The sequence below is a fragment of the Adiantum capillus-veneris genome, chromosome 19 (genome assembly GCF_014529385.1).
Source record: "Adiantum capillus-veneris isolate H3 chromosome 19, ASM1452938v2, whole genome shotgun sequence".
In the NCBI taxonomy this organism is placed as follows: Eukaryota; Viridiplantae; Streptophyta; class Polypodiopsida; order Polypodiales; family Pteridaceae; genus Adiantum; species Adiantum capillus-veneris.
In genome coordinates, this window is record NC_140949.1 from 344,936 (window position 1) to 364,359 (window position 19,424).

At 42.0% G+C, this 19,424-nt stretch overlaps 1 protein-coding gene across 7 annotated transcripts; it reads right to left on the minus strand.

Moving 5' to 3' along the window:
* Positions 1–4,049: 4,049 nt before the first annotated feature.
* Positions 4,050–6,497, minus strand: LOC147433443 (ABC transporter B family member 15-like). Of its 7 annotated transcripts, none has more exons than XM_086490117.1 (5): positions 5,885–6,497; positions 5,717–5,775; positions 5,254–5,397; positions 4,530–5,142; positions 4,050–4,431 (listed from the first exon to the last, which is right to left on the minus strand). In XM_086490117.1, exons 4-5 carry the CDS (start codon positions 4,736–4,738, stop codon positions 4,377–4,379), a joined length of 264 nt encoding a protein of 87 aa, XP_086346243.1. In that variant the 5' UTR covers positions 4,739–5,142; positions 5,254–5,397; positions 5,717–5,775; positions 5,885–6,497; the 3' UTR covers positions 4,050–4,376. The 7 variants fall into 7 exon arrangements, 6 of the variants coding, with proteins under 6 accessions (XP_086346243.1, XP_086346244.1, XP_086346246.1 ...); XM_086490118.1 differs by having other exon boundaries at positions 4,530–4,796; positions 5,008–5,142; positions 5,717–6,497; XM_086490120.1 differs by lacking the exon at positions 5,254–5,397 and having other exon boundaries at positions 4,530–4,796; positions 5,885–6,496.
* Positions 6,498–19,424: the final 12,927 nt, after the last annotated feature.

Genomic DNA, 19,424 nt, shown 5'->3' on the forward strand with positions numbered 1-19,424 from the left:
TTTATAAACGTTTGAACGGCCACTCATAATCTTTGTTCGTTGTAGTATAAGTCATACACAGCAGCATGGTGTAAAGGTCGACATTTTAGGGTGGAACGAATCGACAAAAAGCGTTTTACTCAAGATTGTGGAATCATGGCAAAATTTGAACAGTCTAGTCGACGACGTTCCTCTGATGCAGATCCCGTGGTGGCGGAACTCACTTACTTCGGCACGCTACAAGAGATTTTGAGGATCGATTACAGAGGATTTTTTGTCGACTTGTTTGACGTGCAATGGTTCAAGATAATCATGGAGGGTCGAAACGCTACTGTGCGTAGAGGAGAGTCTAGTTTTCTTGAGGTGGATTCTACTAAGAAATGGACTGACCTAAGAGACACTTTCGTACTACCCGAGCATTGTGAACAAGTAAGTATATAAATAGTTAACATCCCCCTTTTACAAGTTATGTGGCTCTCATGTAAGTTATGTGGCTCTGGCAGGTAGTATTTCATCCTACAAAGTCTACATCAAACTGGTGGTACGTCATAGAGGTAGCCCCTCGTAGTGCAAGGACGTATGAAGGCTACCATGTGCCAATCACAACGACATCAATGGAGGAGATCAGAGAAGATGCTCAATCAGAAGCCGCTGCGGTGGTGCCAGACGAGCATCAAGATGCTACTACTCTATATGGGGTGCATGCAGAGGAGCTACAAAATGAAACAGAGGATATGTGTTTAAACGGAGAGCTATATATAGATATAGGAAGTTATGCTGAGTTATGCGAGGATGAGAGAGAGATCTCTTAAAGCCACAAATATTGTATTTGAACAATTTTGCTCCGTGCTGTAAAAGCTCTAGCTCTCTAAGTAGCTTCCATGGTGTGTAACGCTCTTTTCTACTCGCGCTCACATCTTTTGATTGAAAATTCTGAGTTTTCGACTTGCCTCTTCTATCACTCGATTCATTGCGTCATTGTATTTATATGCGTCATTACGTCATTGTATTTAATGGTCTTTGCGTCATTGTCTACTCTATTCATTCAATAAGGAGTTTAAATATTCGTGTGTTTAATGCAGGTATGGATGATGAGGAGTTTCTTTCTTCTTTGTCACCGCAGCAGAGACAGTGGTACGTGGAGCGTCATCGCTCTGGCGCATCATCGCGCGTTCCTACACCATCCGCATCTCCCTCTCTTTCGGAGCATTCGGCGCGCTCCGAAGCTTCGGCGTCGACGAGACGAGCGTCACACTCGTCTAGACACCGGCGCTCTAGTGGTGGCGGTGGCGGTTGTTGTGGGGATTCCGCCACCGATGCCTCCACACCGCCTCGTGTTCGACGAGGCTCTTTACCCTCCCCTTCTTTGCCCGCCCCCACACCAGCCACAGCATCGCCGTCTACGCCAGGTTTTGCACGGCTGACTGTTCCTAGAAGCTACACACCTCTACCTACTCCGCCAGGAGCCACCCCACTCGACACTCCTCGCTTCGGCGCCCAGACGCCGATGGAGACCCCTGACGTCCGTACCCCCATCGACACGCCGCTAGAGACCCCTGCCGGGACACCCAGGTTCACGCGTCACCGGCCAGAGGTCTTGCCTTACTCCGTCGACATCAGCGGCGGCATCATCATGGATGATGACGGCAAGAAGGTGATCTCGCGCATGCGTGGTCTTTGCTCTCAGCTGTTTAGACACTATATACTAAACAAATGGAGTGAAGTACCAAGTGATTTAAAAAACAGAGTCATCAGCATACTTCATGATGAGTTTCCCGTTCCAACACGGGATCAGCGCTTCAATGAAGACCTGATGAAGATTCGAATGCGCGAATACTGCAAACACAAGCATTCCGAAGTGCAAAAAGCAATCAAGAATGGGTGGAATAGGCCAAATTGGCTGGCCAAAGAAGATTGGAAGAATGCGAAGAAAGCAGCGCGCGAGAATTCCGACAAGTGGAAGCAACAAAAGGATGCAGCCAGAGCGCGAGTAGAGGCAGGGAGCTCGCACCACTTGGGGAGCGGTGGATGGGCATCATTTGAGGCCGATTTTGTAAGTCTTTTCACATTGCTCTTTATGCATGTTCGATAGTTTAGGGTTTATGAGTTTTTTAGTTCTAACATAATATTGAAATCTTTGTATGTTTTGACAGTGGTCGATGACAGGACGTGATCCCACACCGTACGAGCGCGAGTACGCAGGCAGGAAGGGCTTAAACGCCCTGATGGACATTCTCAGTTCTCGCGGCGGCATGGTTAGTATTAGGGTTTACTCTTTTTTATTTTTTGTATTGTTTTATAAATGTCGTTATATGTTTATATTTACTGAAAACTGTCTTATTGTCTTTTTTTGCAGAAACCGACAGATACGCCGCTTGGACGCGATGAGACGTCTGATTAGACGACGTCAGTTTAGCCGTAGCTAGATAGCATTAGTTTAGGGTTTCTCATAGCTTATGTATCATGAGACGGATTTTATACGTCTTTTTGAACCATGTATATTATTACATTTGTCACCGCAATTCCTTTTGCCAATCAATTCTTTATGCCTATGATGTTGTACAATTGTCATTATTACATTTGCCAATCAATTCAGTTTGTCTATGATGTGTACAATTGTCAATTTTGCAAACAATGCGTCTTGTGGGTGACTATTTTGGGTCTATTATTTACCTTTGCACTTTTTTAAAAAAGTGAATCAAGTACAATATGGTTGATGGGTGGCAGGGCATTCAATGCCCTGCCACCAAAAAAATATTCTCTCAGGCGTCGCTATAAGCGTCGCTATATTTTATGGCTCTGTAGCGTCGCTATATGCGTCGCTATACTCTTCTGTGAGAGCGTCGCTATCTGCGTCGCTATGAGCGTCGCTATATAGCGACGCTCATAGCGACGTCTATAGCGACGCAGATAGCGACGCTCTCGTAGCGACGCTTTTAGCGACGGTTATAGCGACGCCGGGGGTTATAAAAACCCAGTGTATTTCCGTCGCTAAGAGCGTCACAAGAGCACACAACCTCTTGTAGTGATCCTTTTGTCATTGTGAAGTGAAAAAGATTTACCTTATTCAAGTTTTTTCAATGACGGTGACAATTAATGTCTATCTTTTGCATAGATAATCAGGGCAAGGTTCCAATTAGAAACTTTTTCCACTAGTTTTCTACCTATCCAATGTATTAATTAGCTTGTAAAAAATTGCAACTTAAGAATGAAAATTTTTCGATGTCAAAAGTGGAAATAATTTACACTCAAGATTGATAATTCTCTCGGTTAAGAGTGAAAATATTTATAATTATAAGATGTATGAGTGAAAAATATTTTCATTAGAACTATAAAATGTACAATGAAATTTTTTTGAGGTGCTAATTTTTACCTACTTTGCAGTACAATCTTTAAGAGCTTCGATTGGAAAAAATTCACACCATGCATGAACGTGCAAGGTCTTGAGTGCAAATTATTTTCATATTGTGTTTTGGTTTTTATATTCCGTAGGACCAACAAATTATTATACGTTAGTAATTTTTTCTCATATGAATAGTAAAAAGATAACAATAATTATGAGCTTGATTATTTTTCATGTCAGTACTTTATTTTGCAGGAGATTTATTCCCAGTTTGAGGACAAGAAAAATTGGTGCATGGTTTTAAAAAATAACCATTGGGAGAAAAAAAAGGAAATGAGAAAAATAATTCACACTTCTTAGGTTTTTAACACATTAGGGTGGAAAAAAGATCTTTTTCTCAAAGCGAGAAAATGTCTAAAACTTGTAGTGTATGTAAACAAAAGACTCCATCATGCATGTAGACCTTCTCATTAAAAAAAAACTTTGATGGTATGACACCAAAGTTCACAGTAAAAGCTCGCAAACATTCTCTCCACACTCTTCACATAGACAAGTGCTCCCCGACTGGTGTGAAGAAGTAAGATAAAGACAGTTCTCCCCCACTAGTCTCCCACACCAACAAAAGATTGCATGCTAAGAGTTCATGAACTCTTAAGTTTTGAACTTGGAAACAAATATGCTTGTGTTTGTCCCTACAAAGGTCAATTATTAAAAGAATTTGTCAAGATAGTCTTAATAACTTTATCGTTTCTCCCTAAAAATAGCCTCTATACAAAAAGTGTGTACGCTCACTGAGGTAAGGCACTTGAAGAACTTATGACTAATTTATAGTCAAAAATCCTTCTCCCAAACTAGGACTGCAATCTTTCGAGTGCAAAGTACTCCCCAATCTCACTCGCAAATATGAGCTGATCATAAGAACCTAGCTTTAGAACCTTGCATAAGGTTATCCAGACCTTCCTGTATCAGATGCTCAGAGGCAGTGTTTAGGGCACTCATGGCCCCATCAAGCAGAAGAATGGAAGGGTCCCTGAGTACCACCCTTGCTATTTTGCTATTCCAATGAGCTGCTTTTGATCTCCAGACAACTGCACCCCCCTTTCACCAACCTGTATAGCATGGCATCCAAAGATTCACATTTAAGAAAATTAAAAGTAGAAGCAGAAAAGAACAATGTGCGTCATCCTCTCCTACTGGTTCTGCTTACTTGAATAACGTGACCATTTGGAACAAAGTTCTGCTTACTTGAATAACGTGACCATTTGGGATTTGTTCGATCAAAAAGAGTGCATTTATAGCTTTTTGCAGCTGCATGAACATCCTTGATATCAGCATTGTCCTTTCCATATAAGAGTATATTTTCCTTGCTGCTGGCTTAATACTGGTAGCAAACATGGCAGGTTCCTGATTTACCATGCCAATCCTCCTTATCAGCCAATTCAGCTTCAATCATGGCCGTCACTCATCACAATTCCTGCATATTTGTAGGTTTAAGCTATTGATTTCAAGTGGAAATTTGAAAATAACCACATCTCCAAAGTAGACTTTTCATGAAATCTTTTTGCTAGCATTAGTTGGAGGTCTTTGCCGGAAACAAGGTCATAAAAGCGCTCGATAAGCAAAACAACCGTACTTTTCCTAGATCCACTTGAGACCACGAGTGCCATAGATTTTTCAGCAAGTACCTTCAAGCTGAAATTGTGCACAATTATCCATTTGGCCGGCACAGATAGCTAAAAGTTAACACTGATGGTATGTTTGCATCTAAATCATATTGTGGCCTGCAGCTTTTCCTTTACTGGACACTGTCAAGTTGGGTGCTGCGTGTTCAAGTGAGCTGAAAATTAGCAGCACTAGATATAAATAGTGAAACAGTTCTAAGCTTTGACATAATACAACATTTGGGAGCTCAAATCACATCCAAGTCTTACATATGCCACTGTTGTTGCCTTGTAGATAACCGGAGTGCTTGCATTCCATAATAGCGAGGCCCATACCCCAAACAGCAAACCACAAGTGTAGCCAACACCAACTCCCTTGGTTGTCCCACCCCTTTTACCAAGATCAAAAGATTTCTGCAAGGCAGTGTTGTATGCACTTATAGTCCTTTCCTCTCCAACATAAGAACACAATCTGTGAGATGGCCTACGTCTTGACAGGGGCATGAATGTTATAAGATTCAAAGTAATAAATTTAGCCATAGTTTAGGTCTCGTTATAAAACAGCAGTGAAACGATAAAAGCCACTATGCTTGATGTGTACAAGGTACCCCTATAAAGCCCAGAACAATCTGTCAAAAGGGGCCGCACAAACAAGGGATAAATAGCTTGTTGGTTGCTCAAAGGCACGCATACAGTCTGTACACTCAAAACAAGTATTCATTGCAGAACTAACCATTGCCGCAAAGTATGCAATCTTGAGGTAAAGCACGGGTGGCGGTAGTATCTGGACCACTGTTAATGAAGCATGTCAATATAAACAGTATGAAGGTATTTGCAGAAGTACAGTTGAAGTTAGAAGCAGACAAAAGAAGAATTGGTGATATCAATGCAATAAACTGACCGAGCTCAAATTAATCCAATGTCGAGAAAACTGAACCAAGGTGGGGCACCTCGTAGCAGAACATTTCTTAATGTGAAAAGATCGGACAAATTGCCTGCTAGTGTGGATTAAAGCATGCACCTGTTCATACCAGCCTCATGAACCTAATCTGTGGAGAGTAATGTAGGAAATCCCCTTACCATATCTGCATGCAGGACACATAATATACACGCAGCCATGTTCAAAAACAAGTGGACGATTAAGAAGAATTGCACATGTGCAGGCATAGCGGATATATGGGGAGGAAGCTAGGCCGCATCAAGCTTCCATACAATTTCAGCAAGAGTTGGGTTGAGAGTAGGGTAAGAGGGCCAATACTATGGCGACATAGTATCCGGGCTGCGCTTTTCTCACAAAAACCAGATTTTCTTGTTTCGCCTTGAAGATGCCCTTCGCTCCTGCAAGAAGCTGGCGTATAAAAAATCCTGCAAGGTTTGGCCATACACTCGCAACATTCTATCGCAATTGGAGAGGAAAAAGGTAATGCAGCAAACGGGGACTAAAAGCAAGACGGGACCGAACTCCCTCTCTAAGCAATAAGAGGCACGCACGCCAACAACTGAGCCTTCGTATCAATCTCAAAGATAAACATGCAACGCAATAGTTTTAGGAGGTGTTCAGAAACTTCCTAAAGTTTTGTTGAGGTGGCGTGTCGCCATTGGAAGGTATCGTGGATAGAGGAACTTTCTCACGTCCGGCTTGGAGGGGTCGCCCATGACAAGACCTCACAAAAAGTACCCAATAATCGCAGATCGGCCCTCGGGGTTCCGAACCTGGGAGTAGCGGCTCATATCATTGGTTGCTCCAGTTATACTAGGAAGCCTGTTCATATCCACTCAGCAGTGTTAATTATACATATGAAAAATCTATGCTAGGCACTGCGCAGTCCGAACGCACCCTTAGTGTCTAATTTCATTTTGATTGGGGGCCGTCACTCTATTGGCCCCCTTACCCTAGTATTTCGATGTTTGCTTTCAATTCTATTCTCACTATCAAGTCAGGTAAGGCATCTTCTTTCACTAGCATATTCAAGATACACCATTTTGTGCCGAACAGGATAACAATCACGCCAACATATCTGCAACGCCAAATACAATGCATATCTTGGCTCTGTTGTTGCCAGACTTCTGACAGGGTGGAGATGGCGAACAAAGGAGGACTTCTCGCGGGTGAAAGTGTAGCTAGAGCCACTCAGAGTCTCTCATTAAATTTATATAGGCTAAGGAGCCTTGGGCCACTCACCTCAAGGCAGTGTTCGAGAAAAGTGTGTCTCAGCTTAGCCTTGAGCCGGTTAAGAAAACAAAATAGCCGATTGAGCAGAGAGAGAAAAGCAGGGTGGACCATGAGCGTCAAAGAATTCGTACATCGAAAGAAGTGTGGATGCACCTTTATGGTTTTAGTTGTATATCCCTCAAATGCCATGGAGAAGGTGACAATACGAATGTTTGAACGTCACAAAGCTCATGTTCTAGGGTCTCGGGATGACCTATACCACCTCCAAGTGCATCCAATTGTCAAGAGACGGTGCATGGAAGATTTGTTTGATGTTAGCACATATCGCCATGTTGCAAGAATGAGTGTCTCCAAAAGGAGGTGTGCACATCAATATGGCATTGCCGATGGATCAAGTAACCTATACATTCTTCATGATCCCAAAAGAAATTCAAATAATGTCATACAAGTTGCACGTCAAAGGTAAGTGCCCCACGTAAAAAGAGTGCATTCCTTTTCTAGAATGTCCTTCCATGTCATAATAATCAATATCTAATTCTCCTAAATGATTTTCTCATGTTAAACTAATCATTTAATATGGGGAAGTGCCAGGGGAGAAAAAGGTAGAATATTGGTTAAGCTAGCAAACCGGCCACAGTAGGGATCCAAAGGAGGGAAAATAGGGATCAAAAGGGGGGGGCATCTGCAAAAGAGCCATGTGCAACAATGGGCTAAAAAGACCCTAAGGTTCAGCCCATTAAGACTTCCAAAATGCTAAGGTTCCAAAATTCAAAGGTTGTGTCCAAAGTCAACCATGGGGGAATTGGATGCTTTATGTGTGTCAAAAAAGTCTTTACAAATCCCTACTTAGGAGGGGGCAAGCCTTGCTTGTAGGGGATGAGAGAGAAAGCCACACACACACACACAAGCTCCCTTCACACAAAGGGAATGAGGGACACATGTCAGCTCCCTAGGCCAGATGCCCACAAGGTGTACCCAATTCCTATTGGATGGCCTTGGAGGTGGACCAATGAGAATTAGGCTAGAGTAAATCTAGTTTAATTAATTTAAAAACACTTAATAAAAGAACCAATGAGAATTAAGTCCTCTAGAAGACTATTGGACAGTCTCCCAAGGGGTCCAATGAGCATTCAGCAGCCCAATGGCTTGCCTGATTCCTATTGGCCAGGAGGCAAAGGGGTCCAATGAGAGTTTAGTTGAATTATTAAATTACCTAAAGCTCTCACAAAAGGGGAAAGGGGGAGACATGTCAGAAGGCTATCACTTATGCTGTTTAATTGTCATTGGCTAGCCCTAGGGAGGTCCAATGAGAGGATAGCAAGAGCAAATAGCATGAGGGGTCGCCCAAGAGAGAGAGGGGGCTGATTTTTGCAAGGCATTATCACACACACACTCACACAATCTCATGTGTGAAGTAAAGAAGACGCTCTCTCCTTCTCAAGCTTTAATGGAAAGCTTACCACCTATTCCAAGCTTGTGAGAAGGGAGGCCTACACCAACAACTCTTGGCTTTGTGATGCAAATCCAACCAAGAGCCAAGCTTCAATGCATGCTCATCTCCTCTACCATGCTAATTACTAAGCTAAGCTATGCTAATATGAGTGATTATGTGAGGAGATGTACATCTTTCTCGTAAGACTACTCCTTCTTCCTCTCAATCTACTCTCATACCCTGCTAGCTCTCACCATCTTCGAAGGTGTGTGAGGTCTTGGGTTTGAGACCGTGGATAATTGATGTTGTGTTTGATAAGTGTTTTGCTTAGTGCATGAAGCTTTCATCTTCATTGCACTAGCTAGTCTTGAAGGAACTCAAACAATTGTATTGTACAATGTCTCTCTTGATGGGAGAAACCATAATACAAAGCCTTTTGGAGGGGGGACCGGCTCCATGAAAATCCAGTCCTCAATTGTTGTCAATAGCTTAATTTCTCTCTCTTTTGAAAGTATTGTTCATGCTATCTAACTAGGTGTTATGCTTTTTGTTTCTCTCTCCACCCAAGCACTCTCGTAATTTCTCATTAGGAATCTATTCTAATGAAATGCCCACTATGTTCATGCCAATTTCTGCTACACACAAGTTTTTAGGCCATTAAATGTTACATTCCATTTCATAAAAGGCACTGAGATGATGGAGCAGTTTGGTAGGGTGTTCTGACAATTTGGTAGGGTTCATTACTTGCGACTGAAATAATCTACCTATACTTGAGTAAGGTACTCTTCACATAGTTTAAACTTTGACAGTTTTGTACATTGCCTTGGTACCAAGTATTTAATAAGACCTCCTACACTACTAATGGTTTTTTCTGTTTAAAATCCGAACTCTATATCTAAGAAATTACTGCGCGGTATAAAGGTTTGTGACAACTTGGGCAATAATGTATATATTGAAAAGCTTGCTTACTATCTCATATAGCGTAAACTGCTGGAAGATACGCAAAAAGTATTGAGCTAAATTTTTGGACAAGCTTTAATCCACTATGTTCATGCTAATTTCCACTACACACAAGCTTTTAGGCTATTAAATGTTACATTGGTATCAGAGCACAAGGTTTCTCTTTTCTTGCTCAAGAAGGGAGGTCCTCAAGCTAGCTATAAATGGTTGGTATTATTAATTGCCTGTGAGTAAGTAGAATAGGGATTTTTCAGCCTTGCAGTGCGCCTGCCTTCGTGCAGTTAACAGGGCATCACCGTCGAGAGCTATGGTCTTAATAGTGGAGTCCTACGGGGCTTGCCTACGGCTTAACCACTATTGAACTATTAGAAGCTTGACAGGAGCCGGTACTGTTTTGGTATTGAACGACCCTCTCTTCTATTCCTTGCAATTAATGGTATTTGAGCCACGGGTACAGTAGCTTGAGTGCTTTTTTTAAAGGGGTAAAGAGGAGTACCAACTAGGGCTTGAAGTGCCAAAGTACACCTAAAAAGTTTACACCTAAAAGTTGTATGCCTTGGAGCTGTTTTGCTCCAAGAAGGGCACGCCATAGGCTATGAAAGTCGAAGGCTCGACCCTGTTGAGCAAGCTCTAGGAATATATGAAAAGGAACTCCTTGCAGTTCTACATGCCTTAGACTCATGGAAGCACTATTTATTGGGGACTCCTTTCATTCTGCAAACGGATCACCAAAGTCTTAAGTACTTCATGATGCAGACCAAGCTCTCCGACAAAACAATGAGGTGGGCAAATTTCCTTTCGCAATTCCATTTTCATATTGTTCACATTGCTGACAAGCATAATCAAGTAGTTGATGCACTCTCAAGACGACCGAGAGTGAATGCGGTTTCCATAGCAACTCACAATGATCTATCTTCAATGATAGATGAGTATGCTATTGATCCCGATTTTAGAGATGTGATTTCAGCCCTTGCATTAGGGAAGAAAGAAGAACCATTTACTTTACAAGATGGTTATCTTCTCTATGGCAATAGACTATGTGTTACTTTCTCACTACGTGAGAAAGTAATGTATGAATCTCATGCTCCACCTTATGCGGGGCATAGAGGGATTCAGTCTACCTTAAAGGGAATTGAAACATATTTCTATTGGCCTACCATGAAAGTGAACATACAAGAGTATGTTTCTAAATGTGTGGTATGCCAAAAGACAAAATTTGATAGAGGGAAGCAACTTGGATTGCTTCAACCCTTGCCAATCCCTAATTCACCATGGGAGAGCATATCCATCGATTTTATCTTTGGATTGCCTAAGCCATGGGAATATGGGAATATGGACGAAAGTAGACAGGTTCAGTAAACAAGCTCATTTTATACCTGTCAAAAAAACTATCAAAGCCCCTCAAATGGCAACCCTCTTCATTTCACAAATTTTCAAGTACCATGGCTTGCCAATGTCCATAGTGTCGGATAGAGATCCTAGAATGACCAATAATTTCTGGAAGGGTCTCTTTGAGGATTTAGGGACAAGGCTAAACTTCTCTTCGGCCTATCATCCACAAACGGATGGCCAAAATGAAATAGCTAACCTAACAATTCTCGATCTACTAAAAGCCTATGTAACGGAAGTAGATCAAAGATCCCAATGGGAGATGTACTTACCCTTAGTGGAGTATGCTTACAATAACACTGTACATACTTCCACAGGAAAAGCACCTTTCGAGGTAATTGAGGGAAGATCAAAAAGTCCCTTGCTACTTAAGGTACATGGGAAGATCTTCGCTGCAGATGAGCATAGTCGAGACCTACAAGAATCTTTTCAAAAGATTAAGGATGCTATCTCTATCTCATAGCAAAGGCAAAAGGCTGCTGCTGACAAGCACAGAAGAGCCCAAGTCTTTAAAGAAAATGACTGGGTCTTATTAAAGTTTCCCAAGGCTCGATCAAGGCACACGACGGGCAAGAATCCTACGGGACACCAAAAATACTATGCTAAAGTAGCAAAAAGGTACTATGGTCCCTTCCAGATTCTTATGCCAATCAATGAGATGGCCTATCAACTCAAGTTGCCCAATCATTGGCTCATACACAATGCTTTCCATGTGAGCCTATTAAAGCCTTACAAAGGAGAGCCACCTCAAGAACCAACTACTGAAGACCCACTGGAGATCGAGGACCAAGAGGAGGTGCTGCAGCCCGAGTCCATTCTCCGACATGAAGACAAGGTACTAAGAGGTGGTAAGACTATCCGACAATATCTTGTTAAGTTTAAGAATTATCCTTTTGAAGATGCTAGATGGATGCAAGGCATACAATTAAAGGATAACCTAAACCTTGTCAATGCTTACAATGCTTCCCAAGAGTAAGGAAATGTACAAAATGTTAAAAATGAACAAATTTTTTGTCTTATAAGACTCTCTTTTTCTTTATTGTGCACAAAAATGAAGTAGTATGCATGCTTAGATCAAGTTTGCGGAGACGACGTCTCCCAAACACCAAGTACAGCTTGTCACTCTACTATGGAAGATTGATAGGACTAATGTGCAGGCATGCTTGCGGCAGCCTCAGTCTCTCAAGCACCAAATGGACTAGTCATCCATTGTGGAATGATGTCGTAGGGTAACATAGGGATCCTCTACCCGCTAAGAAAAGGACTCATGAATATGCTTTATCTTCTCTACACCATAGTCGAGGACGACTATGATTTCAAGAGAGTGGTAATGTCATAATAATCAATATCTAATTCTCCTAAATGATTTTCTCATGTTAAACTGATCATTTAATATGGGGAAGTGCCAGGTGAGAAAAAGGTAGAATATTGGTTAAGCTAGCAAACCGGCTACAGTAGGGATCCAAAGGAGGGAAAATAGGGATCCAAAGGGGGGGCCATCTACAAAATATCCATGTGCAACAATGGGCTAAAAAGACCCTAAGGGTCATCCCATTAAGACTTCCAAAATGCTTAGGTTCCAAAATTCAAAGGTTGTGTCCAAAGGTCAACCATGGGGGAAATAGATGCTTTCTGTGTGTCAAAAAAGTCTTCACAAATCCCTACTTAGGAGGGGGCGAGCCTTGCTTGTAGGGGATGAGAGAGAAATCCACACACACACACACACACACACACACACACAAGCTCCCTTTACGCAAAGGGAATGAGGGCCACATGTCAGCTCCCTAGGCCAGATGCCCACAAGGTGTACCCAATTCCTATTGGATGGCCTTGGAGGTGGACCAATGAGAATTAGGCTAGAGTAAATCTAGTTTAATTAATTTAAAAACACTTAATAAAAGAACCAATGAGAATTAAGTCCTCTAGAAGACTATTGGACAGTCTCCCAAGGGGTCCAATGAGCATTCAGCAGCCCAATGGCTTGCCTGATTCCTATTGGCCAGGAGGCAAAGGGGTCCAATGAGAGTTTAGTTGAATTATTAAATTACATAAAGCTCTCACAAAAGGGGAAAGGGCGACACATGTCAGAAGGCTATCACTTATCCTACTTAATTGTCATTGGCTAGCCCTAGGGAGGTCCAATGAGAGGATAGCAAGAGCAAATAGCATGAGGGGTCGCCCAAGAGAGAGAGGGGGCTGATTTTTGCAAGGCATTATCACACACACACTCATACAATCTCATGCGTGAAGTAAAGAAGACTCTCTCTCCTTCTCAAGCTTTAATGGAAAGCTTACCACCTATTCCAAGCTTGTGAGAAGGGAGGCCTACACCAACAACTCTTGGCTTTGTGATGCAAATCCAACCAAGAGCCAAGCTTCAATGCATGCTCATCTCCTCTACCATGCTAATTACTAAGCTAAGCTATGCTAATATGAGTGATTATGTGAGGAGATGTACATCTTTCTCGTAAGACTACTCCTTCCTCTCAATCTACTCTCATACCCTGCTAGCTCTCACCATCTTCGAAGGTGTGTGAGGTCTTGGGTTTGAGACCGTGGATAATTGATGTTGTGTTTGATAAGTGTTTTGCTTAGTGCATGAAGCTTTCATCTTCATTGCACTAGCTAGTCTTGAAGGAACGCAAACAATTGTATTGTACAATGTCTCTCTTGATGGGAGAAACCATAATACAAAGCCTTTTGGAGGGGGGACCGGCTCCATGAAAATCCAGTCCTCAATTGTTGTCAATAGCTTAATTTCTCTCTCTTTTGAAAGTATTGTTCATGCTATCTAACTAGGTGTTATGCTTTTTGTTTCTCTCTCCACCCAAGCACTCTCGTAATTTCTCATTAGGAATCTATTCTAATGAAATGCCCACTATGTTCATGCCAATTTCCGCTACACACAAGTTTTTAGGCCATTAAATGTTACATTCCATTTCTCTTTCTTTAATCATATTTGAATGGCTCCACCATCCTCTGTGACTGGGTTTACAATTACATGCTTGGGTTTATCCATCTAGGAATTTGCTCCTATTTCTCTTGCTTTAGTGAGGCATATGGTCTGACTTTACATGGGAGGTACATCCGGCTATTCCTCTTACTTGAGTGATGCATATCTTCATGCTTTCACATTCCTCTATCCCTACGTTTATATCTGTCTATGGGGTTTATCGGTACAGGCTGATTCCAATCATTGTTTGTTACAGGAAGACTAGGAAGTGATGATCGATCATCCATGTACAAAGACGCTCTAAAATTGAAAGACCAAAACAAGGTGCTACATTGTCAACCCTACAACCCCGGTACGTTAGACAAGAGAGATCGGCACTTCATTCTAGTTATACAAGATGATTGGATGCTCCGCATGTGCTTGCGCTGCTTCTCAAGGAGTAGTGTCTGGTCAATAGACTCCACCTTTAAGACAAATGTGTTTGGGATGCCCTTGTATGCAACGGTATTACCAAATCAGCATGGTGTTGGCTTACCTCTGTGGTTCATGTTATGCACACATGATGTGGGAACAAGCCAAGAGAGTGTTGCTTTGCAAGTGACTTTAAAGAAAGTTTTCCAAAAAATGAAAACGCCAGCCCAAGAGCGTTGGTGATTGACAAGTGCCTGACCTCACTACAAGCCATCATGCAAGCGGTCCATAGTGACTCATTATGTTGGACAATAGGTGAAGATGGAACCATTTAGCAAGTCGCATGTACTATGTTGGTATGTTGGTTCCACACCAAGAAGGCATGGGTGGAGCATTTGCTTCCACATGTGCATGCAAATTCCTAACAATACTTGTATCTTCTCGACACATCTAATGTCCTTATTGTACTTCTTCTTCTTCTTTTTTAAGTGTTGACTTCGTCAGCTTTGTTTGTTATTCAACCAACACAGCCCGGACTACCCGGACCTTCCTTTTTTCCTTAGATATCCCCAAGGGTGTTAGTGCATGTTGAACCCATCACCATGGTGATGCAAGTCCAACCTTCTAACCAACTAAGCAAGCCCTCTTGTGTTTTCTTGACACATCCAATGTCCTTATTGTACTTCTCTTATAATTGTTTGTAGGTTCCAAAAGAAATCTGTGACTATGTTTACACTTCCATGGAAAATGTAATGCAATGTTCTACGGAGCAAAAGTTTGTTTGATACTAAGTATAATGAAGTACTTAGGATCTGCCCAAACCATGGAAATTTTGTTAGGTATATCGGTAAGGATGGGCTTCCAAGACGTGCATTTGGTGATGACTGTGGCCAAAATTTGGGCGGCTTTTTCCACATGGGCACGTCGATACAACTAACTTGGTGGAGACACTATGGCAGAATGTTAGGTACACTTTGCTCGACACACGGATCAATCAATTGGAATTAGACTTGCTACATGCCCTTGTGGGTTACTTGGTCACAGGGGGCATGCATGGGTGGTAGTGCACTCGAATTCTTTAGACAAAGCAGGAGATTGGTACTCCCTCTATACCTGCCTTGGTTTCTCTACACTTAATCCTATTTATTTCCTCTTGACTAGGATTATCTATACGTGCCTAGGTTTATGTGCATGTGATTGGTTTACCTGCACATACTTGGATTTATTTTCATATGCCAAGGTTTGTCTGCACATGCTGTCAGAGAATTGGCCTATTCTTACTATGCATAGTGGTAGTAGAGTGAAGAAAAGAGAGAAAGAGACTCTCTAATTACTTTGCTAGAAGAGTAGGAACTAGATGAGCAAAGAAGAGAGTGCAGGGTTGCAAAATTCACTTTTTCTACTCACAAAATTAACATCCTAGAGAAGAATTTAAACAAAACTAATCACACAAGACAAGGACAACAATTGGGAACCGGACTTTACTTGGAGCCCGCCCCCCCCCCCCCCCCCCCCCAAAAAAGAAACCTTGCATTATTCTTTCTCCTATGAAGAGAGAGATCATTACAATGCAAAATTGTACTCACCAGAGCTTCATGGCAACATGGATATGGAAAATCTCATGTGCCTAACCGTGATCTTGGGTGGGGCCTCTATCCCAAGGCCTCAAACACCTTCAAAGGTGAAGAAAGCTGTGAGGATTGAGGTAGAGTGACAGCAAAAAGAAATAGAAGTAACTTACAAGAAATAAGTATTGCTCCTAGTACATCTACTTACAAGAGAGAATCTCCCTTGCATAGCTAGCATAATAGAGTAATAGAAGAAGAAGATAAGCTTGCATCTTGAGCATGGCACTAGCTTGGATTTGCATCCATAGCCTAATGTGGTGATGTAGGCACTCCTTGCTCTTCACAAGAGAGGGAGTCTTCATAAAGGTGTAGAGTGTGTGTGCTTTTCTCATTTTATCTCCCCAAAGAGAACTCAAGTTTCCTCCTTGCACACACTTGAGAAGGAAAGCTTCATTTGATTGGATGAGGAAAGAGGTTGGCCAAGGAATGAGCTGCATGCATTAAGCAACAAGAGGATGTTGATAAGTGTCCTTGACTCAAGAGGATTCAATTTTGCCTCCTTTACACATGAGAAAGAAAGCTTGATATTTATTGGTTCATATGCTTGGCTAGCCAATGAAGAGGTTCCATGTCTTTTTGTAAACTACTTCTTATTTTGAAGTACTAAAGCCATTGAGTGGCTGCTTTCTCATGGACGTAGCCCACATTGGGTATATCGTGTGTACTCTCTCTCTCTCTCTCTCTCTCTCTCTCTCTCTCTCTCTCTCTCTCTCTCTCTCTCTCTCTCTCTCTCTCTCTACTCTATAATCTCTTGTGTGTGAAATCTATCTCTCTCCATTACGTTATCGTCTCAAATATCTATTTAGCTGCGTCATATTTCCTAACAACTGATATCAGAGAAAGGTTTGCTCGTAGCTAAATTATCTCAAGGAAAGGATTCCTTGAATTGAGTGGGAGTTATGGCAAAGGAAGGGAAGCTCAAGATTGAGAAGTTCAACGGCAAAAACTACCAACATTGGAAGATGCAGATTGAAAACTATCTCTACCAGAAGGACCTCTATTTGCCAGTAGTAGGCGGTCTTGCGAAGAAGCCCGCAACAATGGCAGATGAAGCATGGATTGTCCTTGATCAAAAGGCACTGGGAACAATCCATTTAAGCTTGGCGTCAACGGTGGCCTTCAATGTTTCGAAGATGAAGACCATGGAGGACTTGATGAAGTCACTTGACGACTTCTATGAGAAACCATCACCATTCAATAAGGTATTTCTTATGAAGCGCTTGTTCAATCTAAAGATGGCAGAGAATGGTTCAGTTGCAGAACACCTAAATGACTAACACAAACATAAGTCAACTTTGGTCGGTGAAAATCAATTTCGATGAAGAAGTGCGAGCTCTCCTTATACTATCATCTCTACCGGATAGTTGGGACAGCCTTGTGATGGCTGTAAGCAATTCTATTTCAGGCACAAATACTCTTAAGTTTGATGATGTTGTGGGTGTTCTCCTAAGCGAGGAAAGAAGGAGAAGCACAAGAGAATCATCAAGTTCTGCACTGTCAATGGAAACAAGAGGAAGGCCTAAGGAGAGGTTCGAAAACCAAAAGGGTTGTGATCGCTCAAGACGGAGCAAGTCACGCACAAAGTCATTTCTTGAATGTTGGAACTGCGTATGTAAGGCCCCCATTATGAGGAGAACCATCATGCGTAAAGAAAAATCAATCACCAAAAATAAAAATCACTCGCCAAAAACCAAAATTTTCACGGGGCCAATCTCAAGCCAGAATATTATGATCGGACGGCAGAATATTTTGGCTGGACGGCGGTTGGAAAGTGGTCGGAAAACGACCGATCGGTTGGCCAGTTGGCCGGTGGCCGGTAGTCAATGGTCGATGGCTAGTGGTTGAATTCAAAAGCGGACTTGTCTTCTCAAGGGCGGCCACACATGGGTGGATTGGAGGGTCCGATTTGGACTTATCTACACAAGGGCAGCTACACATGGCTGCCTCTCATGAGAGAGGGCAACCCTTTTGGCCGATAAAAGGAGGCCATTTCTACACACATTTCATAGTGTGAAGTTGATGCAACAAGGTGGGTGTGAGGTGGTGAGAGTGAAGCAAGGCGGGAGCTCTATTAAGGGTATAATCCTTTTGTAAACTACTTCTTGTTTTGAAGTACTAAATCCATTGAGTGGCTGCTTTCCCGTCGACGTAGCCCACATTGGGTGAACACGTATATTGTGTGTACTCTCTCTCTCTCTCTCTCTACTCTATAATCTCTTGTGTGTGAAATATATCTCTCTCCATTAAGTAATCTACTCAAATATCTATTTATCTATGTCATATTTCCTAACAGACCCCCTTACCTAAACTTACATTAAGGTTTCTAATGGAAACTCCCCTAGGGCTCTTATGTAGTTTTCCTAGCATTTCTCTAGCCTATTTTTCATAGGTCTAAGTTTCAATCTACTAACTACCAAGCTTTAGAATAAGCTAAGTTTCAAGGTTTATCTCATACCTAATTCCTTGTCACCCTTTGGAAGCTCTCTTGTGTGGCTTTTGTACAGCTCTTTGGAGGCATAATGAAGCTTTCCCTAAGGCCTTTTAGCTTCATTGGAATCCTCTTTTTACTCTAGGCTATATCTTCATATTTTCACTTCATTAAGACCAGATTATAGCCAATAACCTATTAATATTCTAGCTCTTGTTCATGGTATTTTCCCCTCTTAAATGGCCAGTTTAAGATGAGAAAATCATTTAGGAAAGTTAGAAAGATTCATTTTTGTGACATTACCTCTCCTTTGAAATCATAGTCATCCTTGACTATGGTGTAGGGAAGATAAGCCTTTACTTAGTCCTTGAACATATTAAATAGAGGATCCCTTTTTGTCCATCGACATCGTTCCAAAGTGGGTGACTAAGCCACTTGGTGCTTGGGAGACTTTGATGGTGGGTTTGGAAGCAATGGGCTCAAGGTGGCTTGAAGATGAAGGCAGCCATAGCTTAGACAGTTAGAGAGAGAAATACACACACTTTAGTAAAAGTGGACTCAATACAGAAAAAAGGCTAGAAATACTTTTAGCATAGTGTATACTATATGTACAGCACAAGGCTTTATATAGGGCCTTGATATTACACGGCTGGCACAAATGTCTATACATGGCTTATTCTTGTGTTTACAGCAAATATACTAAGGTGTCAACATCAACTCAAATGAGGTGTAGAGGGATGTCCCATGCCTATCTCAACAATCCTCCCCTTAGGCATGGACTATACTAAATGAAGCTGAATCGAGACCTAAGGCCACACAGGCTAATGGTCACACAGACCGAGGTAGTCGCACAAACTATAGTCACACAGATTGAGTGGTCTCATTACATGGTGTCACACAGACTAAGAAGTCCTCCCCTTAGGCAGAGAAGGTGGAAGACTACCATTTTACAGTACATCAGTATATTCGCAAAAGTAGTTGGGGGCGTCACACACATGGAGACAATTCTCTTCCTATTGAGCTGCATCTCCATCCTTTTCTTCTGTAAGATTGACTCTATTTTTATT